Source organism: Brassica napus, chromosome C5, assembly GCF_020379485.1.
Source record: "Brassica napus cultivar Da-Ae chromosome C5, Da-Ae, whole genome shotgun sequence".
Lineage (NCBI taxonomy): Eukaryota > Viridiplantae > Streptophyta > Magnoliopsida > Brassicales > Brassicaceae > Brassica > Brassica napus.
Genome location: NC_063448.1, coordinates 10,228,460 through 10,256,427, shown reverse-complemented (window position 1 = coordinate 10,256,427; position 27,968 = coordinate 10,228,460). Strand labels below are relative to the sequence as shown.

The following is a 27,968-nucleotide window of genomic DNA, read 5'->3' as shown; positions in this document are numbered from 1 at the left end:
AGGTTAGGATATGACACTAACGACAACTTGTACAACCATGAACAAAAGAAGAACTTAAGAAACCTAAGAACAAGAGACAAATTTGGAGCAAATCTATAAAAGAGACAAAGGGAGAGCTATGATAGAGAAACAGAGAGAAGGGACGGTAACGCCGGCGAGCTAAGGAGCTGCCGGCGTCGGAATCCATGGAAGAAGCGGTTGCCTCGATTTGTGGGCTTGAGAGAGAAGACGATAAGGCTTCTTCTAACTACATTCACTAACTAACATGTCTTTTTTAACCAGTTCTCTTTGACTTTTCCCTCCAGATACTCTATTCTTTACATAACGAAAGCAAGACATTTACATATTAGGGAAGAACCATACAAAATAGAAATTGTAGAATATAATTATGATCTTGATTTCTTTATTCAGAGAATACAGTTTATAAAACCGTGAATATTTTTTTAATTGTCAACATTATGTATTATTAACTTTAAGGCCAAATGATATACTTAGTTATGTTTAATAAAATCGCAAATAAAAAATGGAAACCCGGTGATCCTAAGCCAAAAACAAAATTTAAATCATTTGTAAATATAACCAAATTTTTAATCGAGAACTAAAGTACACAAGATTTTTTTTTTGTCATCAACTTATACAAACTCTGTGAACCAAACCGGGAGATATTGATCCATGTGAACGACGAAAGACAGATGCTTCCTGACACTGCTTGCTAGGCTATCCGCCTTTGAATTTTGTGTTCTTGGTGCATGGACGATCTATGATACACAAGATAGAATACTGATTACATCATAATTAAATTTTATTTTTAAAAATTATCTTTCACTATCTGACATATATATATATATATATATATATATTGGATATTAAAAACAAATTCTAATTTTTAATAGTTTCAAATTCATATATTAATTTTGTTCTTAGAATACAATGGCAATATACATGTATTATTTTAATCAGCCACAAAAAATATAATATATATAAAATTAAAATAGATACATATATGAAATTAATTAAGAGAAATAGTATTTTAAAATGTTATAGATGCATATATCAATATTTAAGAGAAAATGTATAAAATGAAATAAAAGTATCAATAGATTCAAGAAACAAATGCGTAACATTGCAAATAATTTATGTTTGTGTTTTTTTTTTCTTAAAACAAAGAAACATGCATGCATATAACCACGAAAAAAAAACTAATTCAAATAATTTATGTCCAAACAATTAAGCAATTCAACCAAAATCAACAATTATTAAACGAAGATTTTTTAAGCACAAAGAATATCACAACCTCAAGGCATGAGATAGTATATAAGCAAAATGCCTAGAACATATGTAGTTTTGTACTAACAAATTAACCAGCAACTTAACTATACAAATAGTTTGTCTCATCACTAATCAAAGTAAATATCCCGCGCGAAACGCGTACCGACCCTAGTATTAATATAAGCTGAGTAAAAAATATATAAAAGTTTAAATATTTTTTATTACTTTTTCATTTGCAATATAATATTTTTGATTTCCACTAAGAACATCTTATTTATCCGATTGATTTCAATTTGATATTTTCACATGTTTGCAACCCTTCATAATACATATAACTAAACCTAAAAGCCTTTTAATTTTTAAACGCCTTTTAATTTAGTGATAGTTGTAAACTGAAATAATTAAACCTTTATTAACTGCAAATACACATAAGATAGTCCTAAATTTTTAAAACCAAAATTTTAATTTTGATAATATAAATATTTTAAATTATTTCACCATGCGCAAGGTGCATGTCGTTATATTGTAATGTCTGAATTTATTCTTGTAAGTTTTTTTACCTGATAAGTTTTTTTTTTTGCAAACGAAAACTTTAGGGGAAAGAAGGTGATTTTGATGAAGATGATGACGAAGAAGACAAAGATGGTGAGGAATGATGAGAGGGTTCCTTCCCCATAAACCATATTTGCTTACATGTAATGTGTCAAGTTTGTGTGTTTGAATAGTTCTTTTAACTTACGCAAAATGTCTAATGACAACCAAAGACAAGACAAGCTAGTATTATCTTTTGTTTATATGAAAACTCCTTCCAGCCTTTGTTGCAGTGCCCTTACTTAGAATGGTGTGTGAGTCTTACATAATCTTATCTTCTACTGTTCTGCTATAAAAATCCTTCTCTTGCGTATAACATAATCTTATCTTCACTCAGTTTCGATGCTAAAGATAAATGAATCGATCATGAGTTCTTTTTGACATGTTTATAATTTTTTATTGACACATGTCTTGCTTCTTGTATGTTATCTAATACATGCAGCGAGTTAACGAGACCTAACTTTGACTTGGAAGCTATAATTCTTCCTCTGGGCAACTCTAATTATGATCTTCCATCTTCCTCAAGTTTTCTGACTTTACTTGATAACGCAGTTTTGTAAAATTAACAAACAAATCTGATTTTAGCTGTTTGTAATACCTTAGTTAAGTTACCTGTTCTCGCTTAATCAAGACTAGAGTTTCATTCGTGTGAATATCTTTGAATTTTTTACAAGTAAATATTTGCTTTGTATAATGGTGGTATACATTTTTAAAAATTAATATATATTAAATAATTGTTTAATATGATATTTTTAAATACAATAATTTTGTAGTTTATATTAAATAATTTTGTTTTTTTTTTTAACCGTCAAGTGCATCACCTATATTTTTATCATATATATATATTGTATTGCATTCGAATTGGACTATTTTTTAAATGAAAATATACATAAAATAATATTTTGACAGAATAATTTATATTTATTTATATATTATTTTACTTAACTATTTATATTTTATAGTTTAAATAAATATAATTTCATATTTATGAAAATAAAGTAGATTAATCCATTAGTTTAATAAATTCGAGGGAAAACCCCGCAAAAGTTTTGTTATATATGGTTTTCACAAATTATAATACTGTTTTAATTATTTATGTTTCTTTGTTAATAATGAATATTTAAAACTTAAAATTTATTAAAAGCAAGACACAAAATATATGGATAAGTAAGTATATGTATTATGAATAATTATAGAATATACATTTGAGATTATGTGGAAAATTGGTTATCTATATTTTCGGAATATTCTATAAACATATTAGATTTCATTCTAAAAATGGATGATTTGTTTTGAGTCAAATTATTTGATGTATCCAAACTTTTATGCAAAATATAGTGACTTTTGAATTTATCTACCCTTGCATTAATAGTTATGATTGAGAGCAATTGTATATTAAAACAATGATTAATACTTTGCTTAATTTGTGTGCAATCCTCTAAAACATCAACTAAATAAAAACAGAGGGAGTAATGACTAAATCTATGAGTAATTAATGTGTAAATGGAAAAAGATGTAATAAAATACATAAAAATGAGTTAATAAATATATGCGGAATTATTATGTGAAAGACAAATAATGAAGTAATTAGGATGGGTGAAGAAGATGTAAAACCTGTAATAAAATATTTTAAATATGTAAGTTTTGTACTTCTATTTTAATAATATATATTTAAAACTTAAAAATAATTAAAAAGTGATACAAAATATACGAATAAGTAAATATATGTAGTATGAATAATTACAGAAAATACATTTGAGATTATGTGGTGAAATGGTTATCTATATTTTAGGAATATTCTATAAACACATTAGATTGCCTTCTAAAATGTATAGTTTGTCCAAAAATAAATAAATTAGTTAGAATAGTGAATTATAAACCATTTGATTGAAATAATAAAAAACTAGTGAGTAAATCAATTATTATTTAGTTAGAATATCGGTTTATGTAATTTTTATGCTTGTTTTAAACGAAAAAAATAATTAATGATGAAATCTATGAGTAGTTAATAACTTAATATGTTAATGACAAAAACTAGAATAAAATATATAAAAAGAGAGCTCATAAATATATGTCAAATTACTATGGTAAAGCCTATTAGTGAAGTAGTTAAGATGATTGAAAAATGTAAAAACTGTAATAAAACAACTTAAAATTGGTAAAAAAAATTTTGTATTTCTGTTTTAATAAGATAAAATATTTAAAGCTTAAAATTTATTACAAATTATGGATAAGTAAGTAAAAATACTATGAATAATTACAGAATATACATATGAGATTATGTGGTGTACTGGTTATCTATATTTTAGGAATATTCAATAAACATATTAGATTGCCTTCTAAAATGAATAGTTTGTTTAAATATAAATTAATCGTTCGAATAGCGAATTATAAACCGTTTGATTTAAATATTTAAATTTTAGTGAGTAGTCGAAATATTAATTAGTTAGAATAACGAACTAGGTAAATTTTATGTGTGTTTTTAAATGATAAAAATAATTAATGATGAAATCTATGAATAGTTAATATGTTAGTGGCAAAACTGTAATAAATACATAAAAGAGAATTAATAAATATCTGCCAATATTATTATGGTAAATACATTTAATAACTAGTTAAGATGATTGAAAAACGTAAAAACCGCAATAAAACATTTTAAACCGGTAAATTTTGATTTGTACTTTTGTTTTAATAAGATAGAAGATAAATAACTGTCTTTAATTTCAGTGTGTTTCTTTATGATTTCATATCTACTACAAAACACAAAGATAAAGAAAGTGAAAAAGGAAATTGTTAATCTCTTATCTGTTCAAAAAATGAGAAATGTTTACTCGTCTTAAAAAAAAAGGAAATTGCTAGGTTATACTGAAAAAATACAGTTTTGTCACCGACTAAAAAGATCTGATAAACATAAGACCGGCTTAACAATATAAAGGATTCTTGGGCGAATACAATTTTTAGGTCTCTATAATTAATTAATTTTAATTTTATCATCATAATATTATTAAAAGTATATAAAACTTATCTAAAATTATTAATTTATTTGTATTTTGTAAATATAAAAAAAAACAGACTATTATGTCTTTTAAATATTGTGTAAATATGAGATTGAAAGTGGAAAAAGAAAAGTTAGACCCTTGTTGTCATAAAAAAGAAGAAAAAAAAATCTGGGTCCTTTATAGTACTAAATTTGCTTGATTTTAGGTGGGCCCGGGTGATTCCACTGTTTGCCCTCCTACCTAAGCATTGGATAAACAGTCTGGCCCTTGTGTTATAAATATAAGTAACCCTATAGGCTAGAGCAAATCAGCAACAACAAAAAACTTTAAACTCTGTTTCGCCTACTGATATTGCTTCTGTAAGTAGTCATGAAACACAAACTCTCCCACGAAATCGATAACTACCCTGAATCAGACGATGCGGGCACAATCAGAGTCACGGCAAAGATCTTTGGCCAAGATGATAACTCGACATTCACGACTCTGTCCCTTGCCAAAGACTTCATAGATGATGAGAACGAAGAGTGTAAAAGCAAAGAAGACTTGAACTACTTCTTGTTGGAAGCCGGAATCACCGAAGATGTTATCAATAATGCGATATTGGAGCTAATTGTTTATGTTGATGAGGTAACGTGCCCTGCAAGTATCGAGTACTCTCCTGGCTGTGCTTTGAATGTTCGGTTGGATCTTGTTCCTGATTATCTCGATGATGATGATGACTCTGAGATTCAAGAAGCTGCTCAAGTCTCGTTTGATGATACTAGCAATATCCGGTTTGGACCAGCTAGCAAGCTCGTGGTCAAGTCGCTACCCAGGAAAGTATACAACAAGAAGATTAAAAAGGAAAAGAAGAAGAACAAGAAGATGGTTAGCTTGGAAGAGTGCAGGATTTGTTTGCAAGAGTTTAGCAATGGAGGAATGGTTGTGACTTTATCATGTGGACATGAGTTTGACGAAGAGTGTATCGTAAAGTGGTTTGAGACCAGTCATGTTTGTCCATTGTGTCGTCTCGAGTTGCCTTGTCAAGATGATGAGCTATAGCATGTCAAGATTGTTGGGTTGAACTCCGGTTGCTTATTGTAATAAATCATTGTTTAAATATCATTTAAATCCGATATTGTTGTTTTGTTACTTCAGAGTATGTTTTTATGTAGTATCAACATACCATCTTTTGTTGTCTCAAACACCTGGCCAACATCAACATAGGAACAATATATATTGATTATATTAATTATCATTTATACAAAATATAAGGTTCCTAGACAACATCTTTTACATGCAAAATGCCTAAAACTCCCCTGAGTACATGATACAAGCTCTCATACATACTAACACATTATACAGGTACACACTCTATATATATACATTCAAACTAGTCCTTCTTAAGATGTAAGTCCAATCATCATCTATAGAATAGATTACATACTTGAGCCCTCTCTTGAGTTAGTTTGGTTGCTGCAATCACCAAGGATACATAGACATGTTCAGTTTAGTGGATCATATATCTAGATAGTTTCAATGGAAGGTGTGAAAAACGCAAACCTGGTTGTAAGAAGTTTGACCCAAACATTGATTCTGAAACCCAATTTTGATGATGATGATCAGTGGCAAACATGGTTGATCATGAGGGATTTGAAAGCAACTACTACTACTACTAGCTGTTGGATCAAACATTGATGAAGGATCTTGTTGTTGTTGCAAGTTGTTCAAATCCATTTCAGTTTTTATCTTCTTCTCATGATCTTCTTCCATTCCAAGAGTAGTACCAAATGGTGTAGGATACGAATATTCTTCCCCAATTTATTCGAAACCCAAACAACCATCTCCTTGCTGTTCAAACTGCTCAAAGGTTTGTTGCATTTCTGGTCTTCTTGTTTTACAGACTCAAAGAAGCAGTTTGAGTAAACGAGAAGCTAACCATCCATCTCTCTGTTTTCAATTCAGTAGAGCATGACTTGAGAGAGCATTTTTGGAAATGAATAGTAACTATATATTGTGACTTGAACTCTTACCTATTAGGAAGAAAGCTGAAATCACCAGGTAATATTGTTTGCTGGTTACTGTTATCAGGAAGCCAAGTCACGGAGTGAGCCTCTTGCATGGTATTATTACCTCCCATCACCAAGGGCAACTGTATCCCGCTTTGAAACTGCAGTATTAAGGCTTTGGTCTTGTTAAGAAATTGTCCTCATGAAGACAGATAGTGTGTGAGAATATAAAGTTCTCACATTGAGGATTTGACTGGGACATAAGTAATATATAAAGGATTTGAGCCAATCCACTTACATCCACTTACCGCCAATTTGTTTTAAGTTGGAAACCCAAAAAAGTTAGTGAGAGATGGAGAACAAAATGGTTTTAACCTGTGCTCATAAACTTCACACACCTTGTGAAACTGGACTTTTTCTATAGATTTCCTCGATGATTTTCCAATAAAAAGAGGTGCTCAGTGTTTTCTATTCTATTGATGTTTGTTCAGCAACTGAAAACAGCCACCATAAGAAGAAGAAGACTCAAATATGACTGAAACTAGATTTCAAGATAGTTGAAAAACTAAAGAAAGTATAATATTTCCACACCTTAGGCCTTAGCCTCCTATGAAACTCCATAAGCTGAGCTTGGAAAATGGCTAAGTGGTTACTTTGACCCTGTCGTGGGGGTAAAGGTAACAAAACCTTTAGCAATCTGACTCAGAGAGCTTTAAAAGTATCTAACAAAATTCAAGAAACCATGATGGTTGATACATACCTTGATAGTTTGATTCCTGCAACATAAAGAGAAGACACCATCTCAGAGGCTTATTAAACACAAAAGTATGGTTAGTAGTTATATGAATTCATAGCAGGTACCTTGCTCCTAAAAGCTCATGTATGTTTACATCATGATCAAGCTTTCTTAGAAGTCTTCTTTAATGCCTGCAATGGAGCAAAAACAAATAAGCTCAGATACGTATGTCAAACAAAACAAAAACGTTGATGAGAAAGGAAGTAATCAGGTGAGGTTTATTCTTTACTTCAAGGCTCTCCAGCTTCCTGTTATGTCAAAAAAAACACAACACTTTATTTTAGTTCAATAGCACAAATTAGATGATAGGGTTGAGACTTGAGAGTAATCTATACTTTTACATAATAAGGCTTACCTTACCTTTTTGTCCTTTCTTGTGGAGTTAATTGAGCAAACTTAGAAATAACCTCTCAGTGCATTATGTCATCTATATTTCAATTTGTTTTTGTTTTTTGTTTTTATTATTTCATTCCTATTTGTCCTTTCTCGTTTAATCATTATGTCATTTATATTTCAATTTGTTTTTGTTTTTATGATTGCAAGAACATAGTATTTGCAAAAAAAAGGAAAGAACATAGTATTTGCAAAAAAAGGAAATTGTTATTCTGTCGTCTGTAAGAAAAAGGAAATTATAAATCGTCTTGAAAAGAAAAAGGAAATCATAAATCGTATTACTAGGTTATACTAAACAAATACTATTAAGTAACCGACTAAAAACGTTAGATAAAAACTAGTCCTTGTGTTATAAATAAGTCACCCTAGAACAAATCAAGTTCATCGATTCAGTTTCTTTTTTCAGAGCGACTATCAAAGAGAAAAAAAAAGCGTTAAACTCTGTTTTTTCGACTGATATTTGCTTTCGTAAGTAGTCATGAAACACAGATTATCCCACGAAATAGATAACTACCCTGAACCAGACGATGTGGGCATAATCAGAGTAACGGCAAGGATCTTTGGCCAAGATGATAACTCGACGTTCACGGCTCTGTCGCTTGCAAGAGACTTCATAGAGAACGACGAGTGTACAACAAAAGAAGACTTGAACTACTTCTTGCTGGAAGCCGGAATCAACGAAGATTTTATCGATAATGCGATACTGGAGCTAATTGTTTATGTTGATGAGGTAACTTGCCCTGCAAGTATCGAGTACTCTCCTGGATGTGCTTTGAAAGTTCGGTTGGATCTTATTCCTGATTATCTCGATGATGATGATGATGACTCTGAGGTTCAAGAAGCTGCTCAAGCCTCGTTTGATGAAACTATCAGTATCCGGTTTCGACAAGCTAGCAAGCTCGTTGTCAAGTCGCTAACCAGGAAAATATACAACAAGAAGATTAAAAAGGAAAAGAAGAAGATGATGAGCTTGGAAGAGTGCAGGATTTGTTTGCAAGAGTTTAGCAATGGAGGAATGGTTGTGACTTTATCATGTGGACATGAGTTTGACGATGAGTGTATCGTAAAGTGGTTTGAGACCAGTCATGTTTGTCCTTTGTGTCGTCTCGAGTTGCCATGTCAAGATGAACTATAGTATGTCAAGATTGTAGGGTTGAACTTCGGTTACTTATTGTATTAATAACTCATTGTTAAATATCTTTTTCCATCCGAGATCCTTTTGTTTTGTTCTTTTGAGTATGTTCTTTATATAGTATCAATATACCATGTTTTGCAACACCTAGCCAACATCAACATATAAACTATATTTCACAATCTCTCATACATACTAAAACCTTATACATGTACACACTCTCTCTCTCTCTCTCTCTATATATATATATATATATATATATATGGAGATTATAGCAATGACTGGAAGTCTGAAACTAGTCCTTGTTCAGACATAAGTCCAGTCATCATCCTAGAATAGATTACATACATGAGCGCTCTCTTGAGTTAGTTCAGTTGCTGCAATCACCAAAGATAAAGAGACATTAATTTTGGTGGATCATATAGGGAAGAAAGCTGGAATCACCAGGTAGAAAGCTGGAATCACCAGGTAGACATTTATATACTGCGACTTAGGACTCTTACCTATGGGGAAGAAAGCTGGAATCACCAGGTAGTATTGTTTGCTGGTTATCTTTATCAGGAGGCCAAGACATGGAGTGAGCTTCTTGCATAGTATTATTATCTCCCATCACCAAAGGCAACTGTATCTGATGTAGCGTCATCCTCCTCCTTCTTGGCTTTGGTTTTTACTTTATTTTCTTTTCCTTTAGTTTACATAATTTTATCGGCTTCCTTTGTTAACAAAGATAAGGAAACCTTATGATCCTTATTCTTTAGGGCTTTTGCTATTTCTTTTGCTATATATATCGATACCTTCGGTGTTGTAAAAGGCACAACTAATTTGATTTAATAAAAATAGCTTTTATAAAACTCTAAACCTTGTTCTCGGATAGAGCTTCGACTCTCAACGATCTCAAGAAGGCATTTAATCCAGGCATTCTCAGAATCAATAGATTACTTGTGTTATATGTAGCTTGCACTACACTAGTTGGTATCAGAGACTTTAGGTTTTGATTTCTCAATCCAAACTTTCGATCTTTGTTCCTTCCGGATGACCTCTTCAACGAATTCATCCATCATCATGCCCTCCACGAAAACAAACACCTGAAAAACAGCAAGAAGAACTCCGCAATACGTTGGAGAACTTTACCGCCAGACTTCATGATACTCTTCTTCACGCCGTCGAAACAGCCCTCGCAACCGCTATGCAACGACAACAGAACAATCCGGGTCACGCAGCTCAGCATCAACAACAAGGTTTCGCTCATCAACACGCCCGTGGGGAAGACTCTTCTGATGATGATCTTGCAGAAAACTTGTTCGCTAATCCTCAAAACGTCCGTCACCAAGATCGTGTCGCCACTCAAGCTGAGCATCAACTCAATAGACGAGAAATTCAGCCTGAAGAAGGACGATGGGATTCCGGGTTTTGGGTTGAGATTCCTGAGTTTTCGGGAAACCTTAGCACCGAGGAGTTCTTAGATTAGGTAAGCTCCATTGAAGAAATCTTAGAATTCAAACGAATTCCGGGAGATCAATGTGTTCCTTTAATCGCATCACGCTTCAAAAACAGAGCAATGGCGTGGTGGTAACATATTAAAGAATCTCGACGCCGATCGGGTAAGCCTCGTATCGATTCATGGGAACAACTCAAGAAACACATGCGTCGTGCATTTCTCCCATACAACTACGAACTAAACCTCTACAAAAAACTACAATCTCTCAGACAAGGAACTCGTACGGTCGACGAATACGCAACAGACTTCTTTCATATGGTTGCTCGAACAACCCTCGTCAAAACAGAGGAACAACTTGCCTCACGGTTCATCGGCGGTTTGCGCTATCAAATTCCGCATGGTAGCAGTTTAACCCTCTCACGGTTTCGGAAGCACACCAACGCGCTCTCGCGATGGAAATTCAGTACCGCTCTTCTTGGGGAACCTCTACGGCACGATCCCGAGCTGCCACCTCTCAAAACACGGAGACGAGTACAGCGACCGCATCGGAAACTACCAATAAATTTATTATTCCACGTACTGGGAATGCAACAGCTTCAGCAACAGATTCCATCGCCCAAAATCGATCTCGACGAACAAGGGCTCTTTGATGCTTTTCTTGCGGTGAAAACGGACACATAAAATCTGCATGTCCTCATCAAAACCGTCGCGGGTTACTCAACCAGGATGCTAATTTTGAGGAGGAACCACAATATGACACCTCCGGGTCGGACCAAGAGACAGAGACAGAGTTGATTGCCGGTGATACAGGTGCTCACGCACTAGTATTTCGACGCAACTGCCTTCTCCCTCGTTCTAACCAAGAATCGTGACTCCGTACAACCTTGTTTCGATCCACATGCACCATTCATGGCAAGATTTTCAAGCTTATTTTGGATTCGAGCAGTTGTGCCAATGTTATTTCGGCACTAGCCGTTAAGAAACTGGATCTCAAATCCATTGTTTATCCTTCACCATATAAACTTCCTTGGCTCAACAAAGGCGTTGAACTCACAGTCTCTCGTCAAGTCATGGTTTCATTCTCAATTGGATCCTACTTAGACTGTGTTTGCTGTGATGTTGTTCCTATGGATGCATGCCATCTTCTCCTTGGGCCCCCTTGGCAGTACGATAAGGATGTAACCCATCACAGCAAGGCTAATACCTACAGTTTCGAGTTTAAGGGACTTACTATTACCTTATTACCATCTCCAGAGGTAGCTCCTGCAGACGAGACCCCTGCAACACCAGCATCGTCAACGTCAAAACCAGGAGTCACTCTTCTCTCCCCACCGAAAGCAGCTTTCGAAGCTCAACTTCGAAACTCAGAAGAGGTAAGGGCATTGGTCGCGGCACTAGTTTCTTCTTCACCTCTGATGGACACTCCACCAGAGTTCGGCCCACTTTTGTCTTCTTTTGAGGAAGTTTTCCCACCGGACCTCCCTACCGGTCTACTGCCTCTTAGAGACATTCAACATCACATAGATCTCTTGCCTAACTCTACCCTTCCGAACCAACCTCATTATCGGATGGGTACACAAGAGCATGATGCACTACGAAGGCAGGTGGAAGAACTCTTAGCAAAGGGTCGTGTACGTGAAAGTCTTAGCCCAGCAGCGGTTACCGCTTTGCTAATCCCAAAGAAAGATGGTACTTGACGTATGTGTGTCGACAGCAGAGCTACCAATAAAATAACCATTCGTTACCGTTTTCCCATCCCGCATCTCGACGACCTCCTTGATCAAATAGGCAAAGCATCTATCTTTTCGAAGTTAGATCTTAAGAGTGGTTACCATCAGATTCGTATTCCTCCAGGCGATGAATGGAAAACAACTTTCAAAACCCGTGAAGGACTGTTTGAGTGGTTGGCCATGCCTTTCGGCCTCTCTAACGCCCCTAGCACTTTCATGAGCGTTATGAACCAGGCCCTTCGTCCATTCATTGGAAAATGCATCGTAGTCTATTTCGATGATATCCTAGTATTCAGTTGTAGTCTCGACAGTCACCTACAACACTTGCACGATGTTCTTCAAGTTCTGCGACAACAAAAATTATTCGCAGCCTGTAAGAAGTGTGTTTTTGGGACGTCTCAGTTTCTGTTTCTAGGTTTCATAATCGCCGCGAAAGGACTGTAGGTCGATCTAAACAAGATTGAAGCGATTAAGTCTTGGCCGGTTCCACGGACTATCACAGAAGTCCGTAGTTTTCACGGTTTGGCTTCGTTCTACCGTCGCTTCGTGTGAAATTTCAGTGCCATGACTGCTCCTCTTACAGATTGTATGAAGGGAACTTCCTTCACGTGGACGACAGCGGCTGAAGAGGCTTTTCAAATAATCAAAGACCACCTCGTGTCGGCTCCTATTCTGGCCTTACCCGACTTTACGACAGTCTTCGAGCTACATTGTGATGCATGTAAGACTGGCGTTGGCGCAGTCCTAAGCCAACAAGGTCGCCCCATAGCTTTCTACAGTGAGAAGATCGTCGTTTCTCGTGCCCGTTATAGTACCTATGACGTTGAATTCTATGCCATCGTTCAAGCTATCCAACATTGGCGTCACTATCTCTTTCACCAGGAGTTTATACTTTTCACCGACCATGACGCCTTGAAACATCTGGATAGTCAGTCTAAGATATTTTCGTGGCATGCTTCATGGATCGCCTATTTGCATCAATTTACTTTTGTTATTCGGCATCAATCTGGTAAAACAAACAAAGTTTCTGATGATTTAAGTCGACGCCATACTCTCCTTGGAACGTTTCATACGACTGTTCCTGTACTCGCATCAATAGCTGACTTATATGCTACTGATCCTTACTTCGGGCGAATCTGGTTTGAAGTACACTCCCATACGCGTACAGATTTTGCAGTCTAGGATGGCTTTCTCTTTCGCAATAATAAGTTGTGTATACCAGAGGGCAGTTGGCATTTGCGCATCATTCAAGAACTACATACTGAAGGCCACATAGGCCGTGATCGTACACTCAAGATGGTTCTCAATTCCTACTCCTCCGACGATGTTGCTCGCTTCATTGAACGGTGTGTGGTCTGCCAAACGTCCAAAGGTCATGCGTCTAATGGTGGGTTGTACATGCCATTGCCAATACCAATGCAACCATGGACAGATATCAGCATGGACTTCATTCTTGGGCTTCCTCGAACACAACGGGGCCATGATTCAATCTTTGTCATCGTGGATCGCTTTTCAAAGATGGCTCACTTTGTGCCTTGCAAGAAGACTACAGATGCGGTTCAGGTTGCTCAACTCTTTTTTCGCGAGGTATATCGACTCCATGGACTCCCCTTGTCGATTGTTTCCGATCGAGACTCACGCTTCTTAAGTCACTTTTGGCGCACTCTTTGGAAGTTGTTACGTACAAGTCTTGATATGAGTTCGGCATATCATCCCCAGTCAGATGGACAAACCGAAGTTGTTAATCGTTCTTTAGGCGACATGTTTCGTTGCTTGGTAGGCAGTAACATTTGCGCTTGGGATACAATTCTTTGTCAAGCTGAGTTAGCCTTTAATCATGCCATCAACAGGAGCACCAAGTTCAGTCCCTTTCGCATCATCTATGGCATAGTTCCTCGTGGTCCTATTGACTTAGGTGTGGTGCCAGATGCTACGCGTGATCATGGTGAAGCCGTTGATTTCGTGGCTGGCATCTCACATATCCATCAACAAGTACACGATAACCTCCGCCTCACGTCAGCTCAGTATAAGGAAGCCGCGGATAGGCATCGCCGTGATGTTCAGTTCGAAGTGGGAGACAAGGTGTGGGCTGTCTTAACTAAAGAGCATTTTCCTCCTAGTGAATACAACAAACTGAAAGCTCGCAAGATTGGTCCTCTAGAAATTGTGGAGAAAATCAATGCCAACGCTTACCGTCTAGCTTTGCCTGCAAATGTTCGATGTTCAGATGTTTTTAATGTGAAGCATTTGGTTCCCTACGTTCCACATGATGTTCCTGAAGATTCGAGGACGAATCTTTTCTTACCCCGGGAGACTTGATGCAGCGTCATCCTCCTCCTTCTTGGCTTTGGTTTTTACTTTATTTCTTTTTCCTTTAGTTTACATAATTTTATCGGTTTCCTTTGTTAACAAAGATAAGGAAACCTTATGATCCTTATTCTTTAGGGCTTTTGCTATTTCTTTTGCTATATATATCGATGCCTTAGGTGTTGTAAAAGGCATGACTTATTTGATTTAATAAAAAGAGCTTTTATAAAACTCTAAACCTTGTTTTCGGATAGAGCTTCGACTCTCAACAATCTCAAGAAGGCATTTAATCCATGCATTATCGGAATCAATAGATTACTTGCGTTATATGTAGCTTGCGCTACACTAGTATCACACTGTGAAACTGCAGTTTAAAGGCTTTGGCCTGGTTAAGAAGTTGTCCTCATGAAGACAGAAAGTGAGAGAGGGGAGAGAGAACTAATGGTTTTAAAATGTGTTGTTGTACATTCAATTGGTAAAAGCTGGTTCTTTCCGTAATGTTCCTGCAAAGTAAAGGAAACCGTTTTTGTAACTGATGTTCATATGATTGAGTTGAAAGGAAAATAAATTTACTCACCTTGTGAATCTGGATTCTTACAATAGATTTCCTCAGCGATTCTTCTAGTAAATTGAGATGTTCAGTGTTTTCTATTCTATCAATGTTCTTCCAGCAACTGAAAACAACCACCATAAGAAGAAAAGGAAGATTCAAATATGACTAAAACAAGATTTTAAGATAGTTGAAAGACTGAAGAAAGTATAATATTTTCACACCTTAGCCTCCTATGACACTCCATAAGCTGAGCTTGGAAAATGGCTACTTGGTTACGTAGACCCTGTCGTGAGGGGTAAAAGGTAACAACAACTTTAGCAGTCTAACTCAGGAGAAGCAATTATAAAAAATAACCTTAGATGTGTATTTTATTAACAAAAAGGTCATTTTGCTAAGGTGTCAATTCTATATATACTTTCACACCCTTAAATTAAATAGCCATCTATAACTAGAATAATTACAGAAAATGCCATTGGTCTTACTTATTATACATATTACTATAACTTTATATGAACCTTAAATCTTTAATAATTGGGTAATTCCTCCTAGATAATAAAATATGTTGACATGCCGAGGAATTAACGTTACTACATTACATGGCTTTTGATAATATTTTACCACACCTAACAATAGTAATTATACATGTAAAAAGAAAATTTCCTACTAGAAACATTAGTATAACGTCCGGTTGATATAATCTAACTTGAAGATTGTGCACACGAGAAACGTCTTCCGATGTATCTCATAAGCAGTGCCTTCCCATAATTTGGGATGGCCTAAAGCACAAAAAAATATTATGTGGCCTCTTATATAAATACCAACAATAAATAGTAACATTCAGCCAATACAAAAATGTATAGAGTTATCGAATGGTAAAAATTAAAACTATGTTGGACAAAAAGAGAATCAAACTACGGTATGATAACTCATATCAAACTTTTAAACCATTTGACCTAACTATTATTCAGTGACAAATGGTATTAATGTTTTTTCTATATTTTGTGGCCTAAAGCGGATGATTTAGTTGCCTTATTGCAGGGACGAACCTGCTCATAAGAAACATTTTATGAAGAAATGTCAAAGCTTTAAAAGTTGTTCTTCCTCGTGAGAAACTCCTCATCAAAAATAGAACAACAAAAAACTATTCATAATTCATCAAATAACCTAATATGGATATTAACACACAACGTTGAGCTCCATAAAGTATATAAGCATTCTTTTATACTCAAAGTACCATGGTGCCAAGTTCCATTATAGGTTTTGAATAATTTTTTTTTTTTGTAACTGTAGGTTTTGAATAATTATTTTAAGGTCAAGCAACCTATCTATATTCTAAGAAGTGGTAATTTTTTAAATGCCGCTAATTCATTTAGAACTTCAGTTTCTGTTAAAACCTATAATTGGAGTAATGGACAAGTCTAAATATACGGGAATTGAATCACTAATTAATTCACATACCAAATATACATAAAATCTACTATGCTGAATTAGTGTTAATAAAATCGAATATAAAGTGGACTTGCTATGTAGTAATTGGGTTTATGGTCTTATCTATCTATCTATAATAATAAAGGGGGTGATTGGTAGTTGTTATATGTGTTGTCAACAGCTCTATTTATTTCTATAGCACCAAATTCAGAGCAATCAAGCTTTAAATTTCTTTTTTGAAATCACAGCTCTTGAAATAACCTACAGTTGTACAAGTGCTCTGTAGAGCCAAATATCCAAAGCAATTTTTTAGTGCTTTCCATAAAATTCTACAGCACTAAAATCTAAAGCCACAGCAAAAAATCTAAAGATTTTTTTCTACAACAAAATTTTTAAATCTACAGTCATTACCAATTGGACCCAAAGTAGGGTATTCTTCCTTCTCCTGCTGCCACATCACCACAGAGGATGGAACATTTCGCGACACGTGTCTTCATATCCTTAACTTTGAAGTTGTTTTTCGTGGAGTCCAAAGGTGTTGCAGATTTATGTTTTGGGCTTCGTATCTTATGGTCCAACAAAAGATGCTCTTTTTGGATTGATTGGTTATGGTCCATCATCGTACGGTCCTTCTATTTGCTACTTCAGCCGTCGATTCAGAAAAAGAAACCCTAAGAGCAGCATTAGCGGTGGTATGTACAAGAGTCTCTGAACATTAATTTAATAGATTTATTAGATAACGGAGGAAAGGGAAAAAAAAAATAGAAGAGATGGAGAGGGACGATTCTTGACAAAGAAACGTTTACCTAGGTTAGAGAAGCGTCTCTGTAACGTGTCATCACACGACTGACTTAACTTTTTTCTATTTATGTTTTAATTAAAATGTTAAACTATATTATTATTATTTGTCTGGAGTTACTGCTTCAGAAATTCTAACGTTGCTGATGCTCTAAAGATCTCGATTCCATTTCCACTGTCAAGTAACGCGCAAGAGTTATGTCATTTATTGATGAAAACCCAAAAACCCCCACGGTCCGTTCTTCATTACAGATTTATCTCGGTGGTCTTTACCTCTTTATTCATAGTAAGTATATATAAACTTTCCGATTGTCCTCATGTTCTTCTACTTTTCGCCGTTTGAATATCTCTGAAACTCTCACACAAGCTTTCCCATAATGTTAAATTCACAGATTCATTTCTCTGACTTGAAGGCCGTCCGCTGCAAGGCTGTAGTTCAGAGCAGACTCTGGAGGTCAGTTGATGGCCATCGATATGCTCCTTCTTGATGCCAAGGTAAATTGCTTCATAAGTTTAATTCAGCTTCAAGACGCGGCTTTATATTTCGATTAATTTCAAATTGATAACCCGTGTTTTTGAAGAAGTGAAAGTTGGTTCTTAACGAGCAGGTGAGTTAGCTAGGAAGCAGCTACTGTCCATGTCTGCACTTCAGAAGGTAATTGTTTTTGAAGCTACTTAACATATTGTATTCTCAAATTAGTTTATTAGTGTCACATAATAGGCCGAGAGATATCGGGTCTATAGACATTGGCGATTGAGGTCTTAATGGATTTTCTGGTACAGCAATTGTTTTATTGTTAAACCTTTTTATCCTCAAAATTTGGTAATAACCTTGAAGTATTCATTTCTAGATGATAATCTTATTTTTTTACTTTTATGAGATGAAAAAGATTAACGAGCGTTTATGGGTATGATAATGTTACTTATTTGCTTTGCAACTGTTGTAGGACTGTGGATGTAGACACAATGGGAAGAATGCTTTGTTATTCTATCATTTTCTTATAATACTCAATTCTTATTTTGTGATATATATCTAATTGTTGAAATATGCTTATTTTAAAGAGTGGTCTTTACTTTCGGGTGAACCAGCTTCCGATCCTTCTCAGGGACACCCCGTAATGGAAGTAAAAATCAACCAGTGAACAAACTTTTCGAGTTAAGTATTAGGATAGTGGTGAAGACATCGACATTGACGTCTCCAGCTCCCAAACAAAGGAAGTTTTGTAACTTTGTATTATATGTCAGACTTATTGTCATGTATTTTATATATCTTGCTACGTCAATCTCGGTCTCTCTTGATCAATATCAGATACTGATGTTTGGGGTCTCCATATTTTGGTTCTCTTTATGGCTTCTCTAAAATTGGTGTTGTTTGTTGCAGAATCACATATTGTGTTGTTTTTTTACTTTAGCTGCTTTGGTACTTGGTAGTAAGTTACGATATGGTTGCGGATGTGAGAAATTTAACTTTATAAGATGTTGCTCCCTGTTTGAGTAAAACATTGTTTTGTTACTGGTTAAACTATTAGAAAATTTTATTGGAGTCTGATTCTGAAACTTTTCAAGAAGCTTAGTATGTATAATGGCTTGCCAACATGTTTTACTTTACTTTTTTTAATTGTTCACTGTTTTGAATTCTCAGAGGATTTTGACGAAGCGATGTTATACCAAAGAACAAACCTGATCAGGTGAAGCCGTATCTGATACATATTTGTTTACAGTTGTATCTGATACATATTTGTTTACAACTTACAGTTTTATAGTTGCTTATTTTTGAGAATTGACAACTCTTTTTTTTTTGCTAATCAAGGACGTCGGTGCCCAAAACTCACAGGAGTGGGAGCTTCCACAGTGTTCACAAGATATTGTTGGGAGTACTTTAACCTTCCAATTGAACCTATTCCACTTCAACTTGACTGCAAAGCATCAGAGCTTCACTGTTTCCCGCATTTAGGAACCAATCAGCGTCCACCGCAGTCTAATTTGGAGGTTCTGGTAAAGTTCTGTACAAACTTTAGTCCAGTGCAACTTTATGACGTTGGTAATTACAGATTAGGATGCACTTTGACAGGGTAGGAATAACAATCTGGGAGATGATATGTAAGGTGCTGGAGCAGTCAAAAAGAGCAACGTTCCTGGAGTTAAAAAAACCTCTGTGGATCATGGTACCTGTGTTGGCGATGAAGCGGTTGAAGGTGGACTAGCTGATGCAACTGCTCCAGGTCACAACTCGACTCTGTTAATTGAAGGGAGAGGAGAGGAGTCACCAGTTAAGGAAGATGGGTGCTCTGGAAAGAAGGCACCAATTGAGTGACATCGAAAGAGCAAGGGGAACCAAAGTTACAAGACATGATGATTTATACGTTGCATTTTCAGACATTATCAAGTCCGACTACTTCAAAAATTTTATATCATTGGTTTCCTTAGGTTTTTAAACTCCACCATATCAGACTTTTTCAGTTATAAAATAAAGCTTCCTGTTTGCAAAAAAAAAAAAAACTTTTTTCCTAACAAATCATAATCAAATATTAACAATTAGTGGAGAGGATGGACTGATGCGAAATGCATATTTACGAAAACCAAACCTTGTTCTTAGATTTTACATTAACAAGTCTCACCACTTTGAAAGTTTTATGTCATTGGATGTTCTAACGTAAGACGTCCAGTTTGCAACCGTACCCTTTCCAAACAAAAATAATCAAATAATTAGTGTAGGATGGACGGATGCCAAATGCATATTCACAAAAAAATAAAACATTATTCTTGTCGTGAAATATAAGTCGAGAGAGATGTAATTGTTTATTTGTTCGTTTGGAAAATAGAAACGAGAGAGAAAATGACTATATTCTTGGATTCTTAATTATTATTCAAACCATACAAAGATCCACTATTTATAGTAGTCTAAAGTCGGTTCATCAAACCGACTATTAATTAAAAGACAAAAGAGAAGATAAACATTATCCCCTCAAATAGGTAATCATCCTCTATATTATCTTTAACACTCCCCCTTGATTATCTATTACGTATTACGTAGTGTCTCGTTAAAAACCTAGTCATGAAAAAACCCATTGGGACAAAAACCATGACAAGGGAAAAAGAGTACACTGTCCGTAATCTCCCCCTGAGAATAGTGGACCTAGCTTTCTCTTCACAGGTCACGCAAATGCCGCATTCCGATACCATACACGTGTTTTCGGAATATTGTAGTAGGAAGAACCTTTGTAAACAAGTCTGCCGGATTGTCGCATGACCGTACATATTCGATGTCCACCTTTTTATTTTTCTCGAGCTCCCTTATCTACGAGAAGAATCTTGGAGGGATATGCTTCGTTCTGTTACTCTTAATGTAACCTTATTTGAGTTGAGCGACACAAGCCGAATTATCTTCAAATGTTTTCGTCGGCTTTTTCTCGCTGACTATTCCGTTTAATTCTTATATGTGATGACTCATTGACCGAAGCCACATATATTCTCGACATGCTTTGAAGAAGTCGAAACCTAGGATCGTTTCTCGGAACACTATGTAATCGCGGTTTTACCAATTGTAAAACCATATCCAGTTTGTGTTCGACTTTATAAATAGCATGTATCTGCAAAACCATACCAAACTCGGGTTTTCTAGAATAAATCAACCCTAATTTAAAACATACCTTGGAGAGAACGGATATTCTCGACGCCGTTCTAATTTCCATGAATAGGAAATGAGCAGGATCTTGCAAAGACATTAGTGTCTAAAAGTATATTTAATCAAATACAACTCGCAAGATATATAAGCTCACATATGCTTTATTATCATTAGCATCTCCAAAGTACTTATTTATATAAGATCTTACCAGGATCTTTTAAAACAACATCTCTTTTAACATCGAGAGATCTACCAACCATTGGAGTACTCAAAGGAGTCGCTTTATCCATATAAAAGCGTTTCAATAACATTTTCGTATAGTTTGATTGATGCACAAATATTCTTTCTCGGAGATGCTCTATCTGGAGCCCAAGACAAAACTTTGTCTTGCCGAGATCTTTCATTTCGAACTCTTCTTTCATATGAGTTCGAGCATCATCAACCTCCTTTTGAGTTCCAATTATGTTCAGGTCATCTACATATACAACAATGATCACAAAGCCAGATGACGATTTCTTTATAAAAACGCATGGACATATCGCATTATTCACATATCTTTTACTCAAAAGATATTTACTTAAGCGATTGTAACACATGCGTCCGGATTGCTTTAATCCGTAAAGTGATCGCTGTAACTTGATTGAACAAATCTCCCTGGATTTTTCTTTCAATGCTTCAGGCATTTTCAATCCCTCAGGGAGTCTCATATATATATATCGTTATCCAACGATCCATATAAATATGCAGTCACAACGTCCATGAGATGCATCTCAAGATTTTTAGACGCCGTTAGGCTCATCAAAAATCTAAACGTAATTGCATCCATTACCGGGGAATACGTTTCCTCAAAATCAATTCCCGGTCTCTGAGAAAAACCTTGGGCAGCTAATCGGGCTTTATATCGTGTTACTTCATTTTTCTCATTTACTTTTCTCACGAATACCCACTTATACCCAACAGGATTTACGTTCTCAGGCGTTATGACTACAGGTCCAAAGACATTTCTTTTATTTAGGGAGAGTAATTCAATTTGAATGGCCTTTTGCCATTCCTCCCAATCATGTCTTTTAACATTCCAAAATGGACCTTGGATCGGGATCATCATTTTCATGATCGATATCTTTGGATAGAAAAGGAGAACATTCCATCAACATCTTTTATCTATTACTTTTCATCAAGGTCGTAGTTGATGGAATCCTCATACTTTTCTATTCCATTCTCGTCATCTGGATCCATATCTTTATTTGGTTCGTCTTGAACATTTTCATCTATGCCTTCTTTCAGACATTTTCAGTATCAGGTTCTTCTGGAACCTTTCCACTTATGCCTTCTTTCAGACATCTTATAATATCAGGTTCTCTTTGAACCTTTCCACTTATGTCTTCTTTCAGACATTTTTCAGTATCAGGTTCTTCCGGAACCTTGCAACTTTTCTCAACCAATTTCTTTCGGGGATTTTTATCTCTAGAACCCGCTAGTCTCCCCCTCTTTAATTGAACCCTAGGTTCATTTATTTTGTTACCATCACTTTGTTCTTTAGGAACATCAACTCTTGATGGAACATTTTCAGCGGGTATATCACGTCGTATATGTGAACACATCTGGTAACTGGTTTGCCAAATTATGCAAATGCGCAATTTCTTGAATTTCCAGCTCTCTTTGATTCGTAGGGGGATCAAGGTGTAACAACGACTATGTACACCATGTAATCTCTTTAGGAATTTTTCTAATTCCTCCCCCTAAAGCTGGAAATTCATCCTCATTAAATGGCAATCGGCGAACTGTGCCATAAACATATCACCAGTTACTGGTTCAAGATACCTTATATATGGCTTGTTCTAACTCTTCCAGAGTTTGATACATTCCCGAGAGCATCTTTAACTCTCCAGGGACTACTAAATATCAAGATGCAACTCAAGTCGTTTTTGTCCTGCCAGACATTTCAATATACTGCATCTATTTTAAATTTTCTCCAGTGACCTTGGAACAAGCCGTTTTTCATACCTCAAGGTCATCTTTCATTTTATTCTCTGGAGAACTATACCTTGGACTTTTGGTCCAAAAATCTCTCGTTTTTCTAACGAGCTTTATATCGAATTGATGGCCAATCAATTCACTCTACCCTCGTACATAGAGTTAGATTCATAATCCTTATTTATATAGCGCTTTTTCATTTTATCGTCGACAATCTATTTTCTCTTTGGTTCCATCTTTTTATCCGTACTGATATGGTTAATCGAGATCTCTTTATCATCATCAATGATTTACCCAGGTACCTGACTGTAATATTAACCATATCAACGGTCTCTTCACGAGATTCATCCTCTATTCATATATTTGCTCCTTTTCGAGGACTCTCTGGAACCAAAGTGGTCTATCACGTCTCCAGCGTGTTATAGACTCATATATCGTCCTTTTAGGACACTATTTTCTTATTGGAGCATTTCAGCTGGAATATGAGATTTCATTATTTCATCAAAATGTCTGGCAGGCATTTTGTAAATGGATTATCCTACTTTTCATTGTAATCCATTTCACATATCTCATTCCATCAGCTTATCATATGCTTCTAGCAAACTTGCGAGGATATTTCTAATTATCCATATACTTTATCCCTCTGGATTGTATATGTCGTTATTACATGCACAACTGCATTACACCCGATCATGGGGATCATCTTACTTGAGTTTACTTTATCAAGTTCTTTTTCAAGTGCGAACATAATTTTTTCAATGTTCCACTTACTAGGATTCTTTAATTCTCCCCCTCGAGATGATGACAATCCATGTCTAAAATCTCGTACTGAATCCCACTCTAGAACCAATAACATATTCAATTTTCCCATTTGGGATGAATTATGTTTCAAATCCTTTAGAGTGAGATCCTAATTTGGGGTCTGCTTAAAGAAATCACATATTATGAACTTGTTTGATGATTCAACACCCATGATGATTTCATTTATTTTCTTGACATGTTATATGTGAAAAACTTCTGATTTTTCAACATTTCACAATAATGTCGATAACATTATTGGAGTGGCTATATATCAGTAAACTTCAGGTTTACCACTTATTTATAATTTTGCCATTTTTTTTTTCTTATGTATGTCTTTTCATCATAAGCTCCTCTAGAGCCAATAATAATTTTTATAGTAATAGATATTATACTTACTTATTTTGAGAGAGGAGAAATATTTGTTATCTATCTCCATCCTGAATCTCAAAATCTTATTCAGGAAGATAATTCTCATATCACATCGATATTTTATTTTCATTTTCTGGACCAACCAGAAAATCTGAATCATCAAGATGAGTATTCAAGCTATGAAAAGATGGTCTGGGCTCATAAGAGATGAAGTTTATTTCACTTTCTTTCTCTTTTTCTTTTTGAATCTCGATATAGATCGGCTAAATATTTGGCGTACGAAAACTACGTACCCAATTTTCTTTATGGCCATATCTATAGCAAACCTTTTCTGTTTGCCTTTTATCATCCGACCACTTTCATTTTTCGTGGAAGTTTCTATTATTTTCTTAGGGACGGAATCTTCTTCCTCGTCCTCTCCCACGACCACGATAGCGGTTTCAACCGCATCCACACCCTTGTCCTTTTCAAGAAGGACCGATTTGATGGTTTAGTATCATGAGTTTCTTTTCTTTTCAATTCTCACGGAGGATTTACGTCAACTCCAACAATTTGGTGGATCCTTTCTTTCAAGGATTTGATTATTCAAAGATCTTCTAGATCTTTCTTATGATACACCTCATCTTATAAACCATCATTAACGTGGTGTAAATTATCATGGCTTTATTTTTTTCTCATCCGATATAGTTTCAACTTATCGATGATTTCTCAAAGCTCATTTTTTTCTCAGGTGCATCTTTACACCCACTGCCCAGGTCATATAACTATTTTCCGTAAAATCAAGGGCATTTATTTTGAGCTTTGTCAAATTTGATATGATAACCGAATTCATAGAATAATAATATATAAAGACGGAAATTGAATGCATAATTTAAATGCAGAAATTAAAGGCATAAAATAAAAGCATAACTTAAATTGCAGAAATTTAAATAGCATAAATAAAATTGGAGGCTTAGCCTACCACATGATCCGAGGAGTCTTATACTACCATATTGATCATTTTTCAAAGTCCGAGGAGACATGGTCTACCATTTTGACTTTTACTTATTTCAAGGTCCGAGGAGACTTAGTCTGCCATTTTTTGACCGTTTAATTTTATTCAAGGAGGCAAAGCCTACCACGTGTTTCTCTGATCGTGAACTCATAGCCTACCATAACGATCAGTCGGGGAAGGCAGCGCCTATCATCCCGAAAAATAAACGGAGAAGGTCCAGCCTCTCACTCCGAAATAATAATAAAATTTAAATAAATTAAGTATATTGAAATAGATAAATTTAAACATTACCTCGGCTGGTTTAAGAACTTTCGGATTGATAAGCCTCAGTTGGTCAGAGATTCGTGCTGATAACGTGTTGTGAAATATAAGTCGAGAGAGAAGTAATTGTTTATTTGTTCGTTTGGAAAATAGAAACGAGAGAGAGAATGACTATATTCTTGGATTCTTAATTATTATTCAAACCATACAAAGATCCACTATTTATAGTAGTCTAAAGTCGGTTCATCAAACCGACTATTAACTAAAAGACAAAAGAGAAGATAAACATTATCCCCTCAAATAGATAATCATCCTCTATATTATCTTTAACAATTCTTAAATATTAGTAATACGAAAAAAACAAACACATAACACATTCCTATAAAACTTTCAATTACTTAGTAGCTATGCAATTAAATTTTATTTTTTGTTTGGCCGATTCATAGGTTCTTAAAATTCTTTGTTATGTTATTGCAGCCATTCTAATATATTGTTTCATAATTACAAAACAAGTTCTTAGGTTTTTTTGAGGGGCTTTTTGCAGAATTGACCTATAACTTAAAGTCAAACACAAAACTAACCTCCTTTTTTTTTGAAAATTAGTTTTGCCCTATTCACCCCACAAGTTCATATAATTTACGAAAATGCCATCAATTTTTTTTTTTTTTTTTTTCGAAAATGATATTTTTACTCTCTCACCCTCATCATCTTCAAGTAATTACAAGATTACCATTGTCATCAATACCACAACCACCATGAACAACCAATTTGAAGCTCTTAATGCTCCCAAAATCGATTTACCCTTCTTCTTTTTTCATTCTTGTGAACTAAACACAACATATCTCTCACTTTCTCTCCACAATGAGCTAAAAAAACCAAGATTTTGATTCTAAATTTTTTATGGTTCATAGAGTCATAGAAGCTAACGATTCTGGGTGGGTTACTTTCGTTTGTGATTCTGTGTGCTTGGAGAAGCCTTATGTATGCTAAGGAACTTATCTCACCAATTTAAGGTATGACATCGAGTTTTTTTCCAGATCTGTTCGTCAGACGACTTACTTGGGAAGTCGTCTGGCTGTAGACAACTTACCTGGAAGTCGTCTGGTCAACGCAGAGGTTATTTTTGAAATTGACTTTGAAATCTTTAACCTGAGACGACTGAAAGTTAAGTCGTCTATTTTTGTTTGGTTTCAAAAAAAATTTCAAAGAACCTAGACGACTTACATTTCAGTCGTCATAGGTTAGTTTTGCATTTGACTGGATAATTTCAGAAGTTTGACTTCCCCAGACGACTTACATTTCAGTCGTCTGGCGAAAATTAAAATAATAATATTTTTTTAAAAGTAGACGACTTACAGTTAAGTCGTCATAGGTTAGTTTTGCAATTGAAAAAAAAAATTCAAAATTTAATTATACACAGACGACTTATAATTCAATCGTCCACGAGACGACTTACTTGTAAGTCGTCCAGGATTTTTTTTTCCGAGATTCTGGTCAAACCTCGTAAATCCTGGACAACTTACATTTCAGTCGTCTCGTGGACCACTGAATTATAAGTCGTCTGAATATAATTAAATCTTGAAGTTTTTTTTTCAATTGCAAAACTAACCTATGACGACTTAACTGTAAGTCGTCTACTTTAAAAAAAATATTATTATTTTAATTTTCACTAGACGACTGAAATGTAAGTCGTCCAGAAAAGTCAAACTTTTGAAATAATCCAGTCAAATGCAAAACTAACCTATGACGACTGAAATGTAAGTCGTCTAGCTTTTTTGGAGTTTTTTTTAGCCAAACAATAGTAGACGACTTATTTTTCAGTCGTCCGAAATAACAGATTTCAAAGTCAATTGCAAAAATAACCTCTGCGTTGACCAAACGACGTATAGTTTAGTCGTCTGGACAACTTAGATTGAAGTCGTCCGCGTCTTCTCCGCTAGTTTTTAAGTCTTCTACGTTAGTTTTTGAATAACTTGTATTTTTAAGAGTGATAAGTAACTTCAAGATATGTAAAACTCATATTTACAAAATATGTTCTCTCCCTTAGTTTTACTAAATTTGACTAAGTTTTTCAACGCAAACTTATAATAAAATATGATATGCTTTGACTAGTTACTATTGTTTGTTTCCATCTCTTAAGTATTATTGTTATAGACAATAATGATGACTATTGTTATGAGTTGGAAGAAGGGTTAAAATGCTTCTTAAAATGTTGTATCAATATAAAGCTACCAACATTCTTGTTTATTAAGATGAGAAAAAGGCCATTGGAGTTTATTATTGCATATGAGAGATCCAAAGATAAGAAAAAGGCTACTGAAGTCTATTATTTCATTGATTTGCAAATGTGTAAACACATTGTTAGCACATTTAATACATCTTGGAAAACATTATTACTGATTTTACAAAAAAATTCACAACTAAAAGAGTAGACATGCAATTCACAAAACAGACCACAAACAAAACTATTATAGATCATTCCTCTACAAAGACAAGCTTGGATTCCACTTGAGTAGACAAGA

General features: G+C 35.0%; 2 protein-coding genes, 2 long non-coding RNA genes and 1 pseudogene across 11 annotated transcripts; 3 read left to right on the top strand and 2 right to left on the bottom strand.

The window, feature by feature from the left end:
- Positions 1-4,982: 4,982 nt before the first annotated feature.
- Positions 4,983-6,026, top strand: LOC125587539 (E3 ubiquitin-protein ligase RNF181-like). Its single transcript, XM_048758249.1, has one exon. It carries the CDS (start codon positions 5,229-5,231, stop codon positions 5,898-5,900), a length of 672 nt encoding a protein of 223 aa, XP_048614206.1. The 5' UTR covers positions 4,983-5,228; the 3' UTR covers positions 5,901-6,026.
- A 36-nt stretch (positions 6,027-6,062) lies between these two features.
- On the bottom strand, positions 6,063-8,421 carry LOC106362780 (annotated as a pseudogene).
- LOC125587540 (RING-H2 finger protein ATL79-like) lies at positions 7,345-9,460 on the top strand. The gene has a single exon (XM_048758250.1). The coding sequence runs from the start codon at positions 8,515-8,517 to the stop codon at positions 9,169-9,171; it is 657 nt and encodes a 218-aa protein (XP_048614207.1). The 5' UTR covers positions 7,345-8,514; the 3' UTR covers positions 9,172-9,460.
- Positions 9,461-17,355: 7,895 nt separating this feature from the next.
- On the top strand, positions 17,356-19,962 carry LOC106366409. Of its 8 annotated transcripts, none has more exons than XR_007323814.1 (6): positions 17,356-17,708; positions 17,790-17,917; positions 18,004-18,077; positions 18,370-19,110; positions 19,233-19,417; positions 19,494-19,962. It is a non-coding gene; the product is annotated as an uncharacterized LOC106366409 (long non-coding RNA). The 8 variants fall into 8 exon arrangements; XR_007323811.1 differs by having other exon boundaries at positions 17,357-17,708; positions 17,815-17,917; XR_007323810.1 differs by having other exon boundaries at positions 17,357-17,708; positions 18,031-18,077.
- On the bottom strand, positions 19,088-26,144 carry LOC125587541. The gene is made up of 2 exons (XR_007323808.1): positions 25,477-26,144; positions 19,088-20,102 (listed from the first exon to the last, which is right to left on the bottom strand). It is a non-coding gene; the product is annotated as an uncharacterized LOC125587541 (long non-coding RNA).
- Positions 26,145-27,968: the final 1,824 nt, after the last annotated feature.

Bases quoted from the DNA above. Each gene is read 5' to 3' on its own strand.
- LOC125587539 (XM_048758249.1), top strand. From the start codon at position 5,229: ATGAAACACAAACTCTCCCACGAAATCGATAACTACCCTGAATCAGAC.
- LOC125587540 (XM_048758250.1), top strand. From the start codon at position 8,515: ATGAAACACAGATTATCCCACGAAATAGATAACTACCCTGAACCAGAC.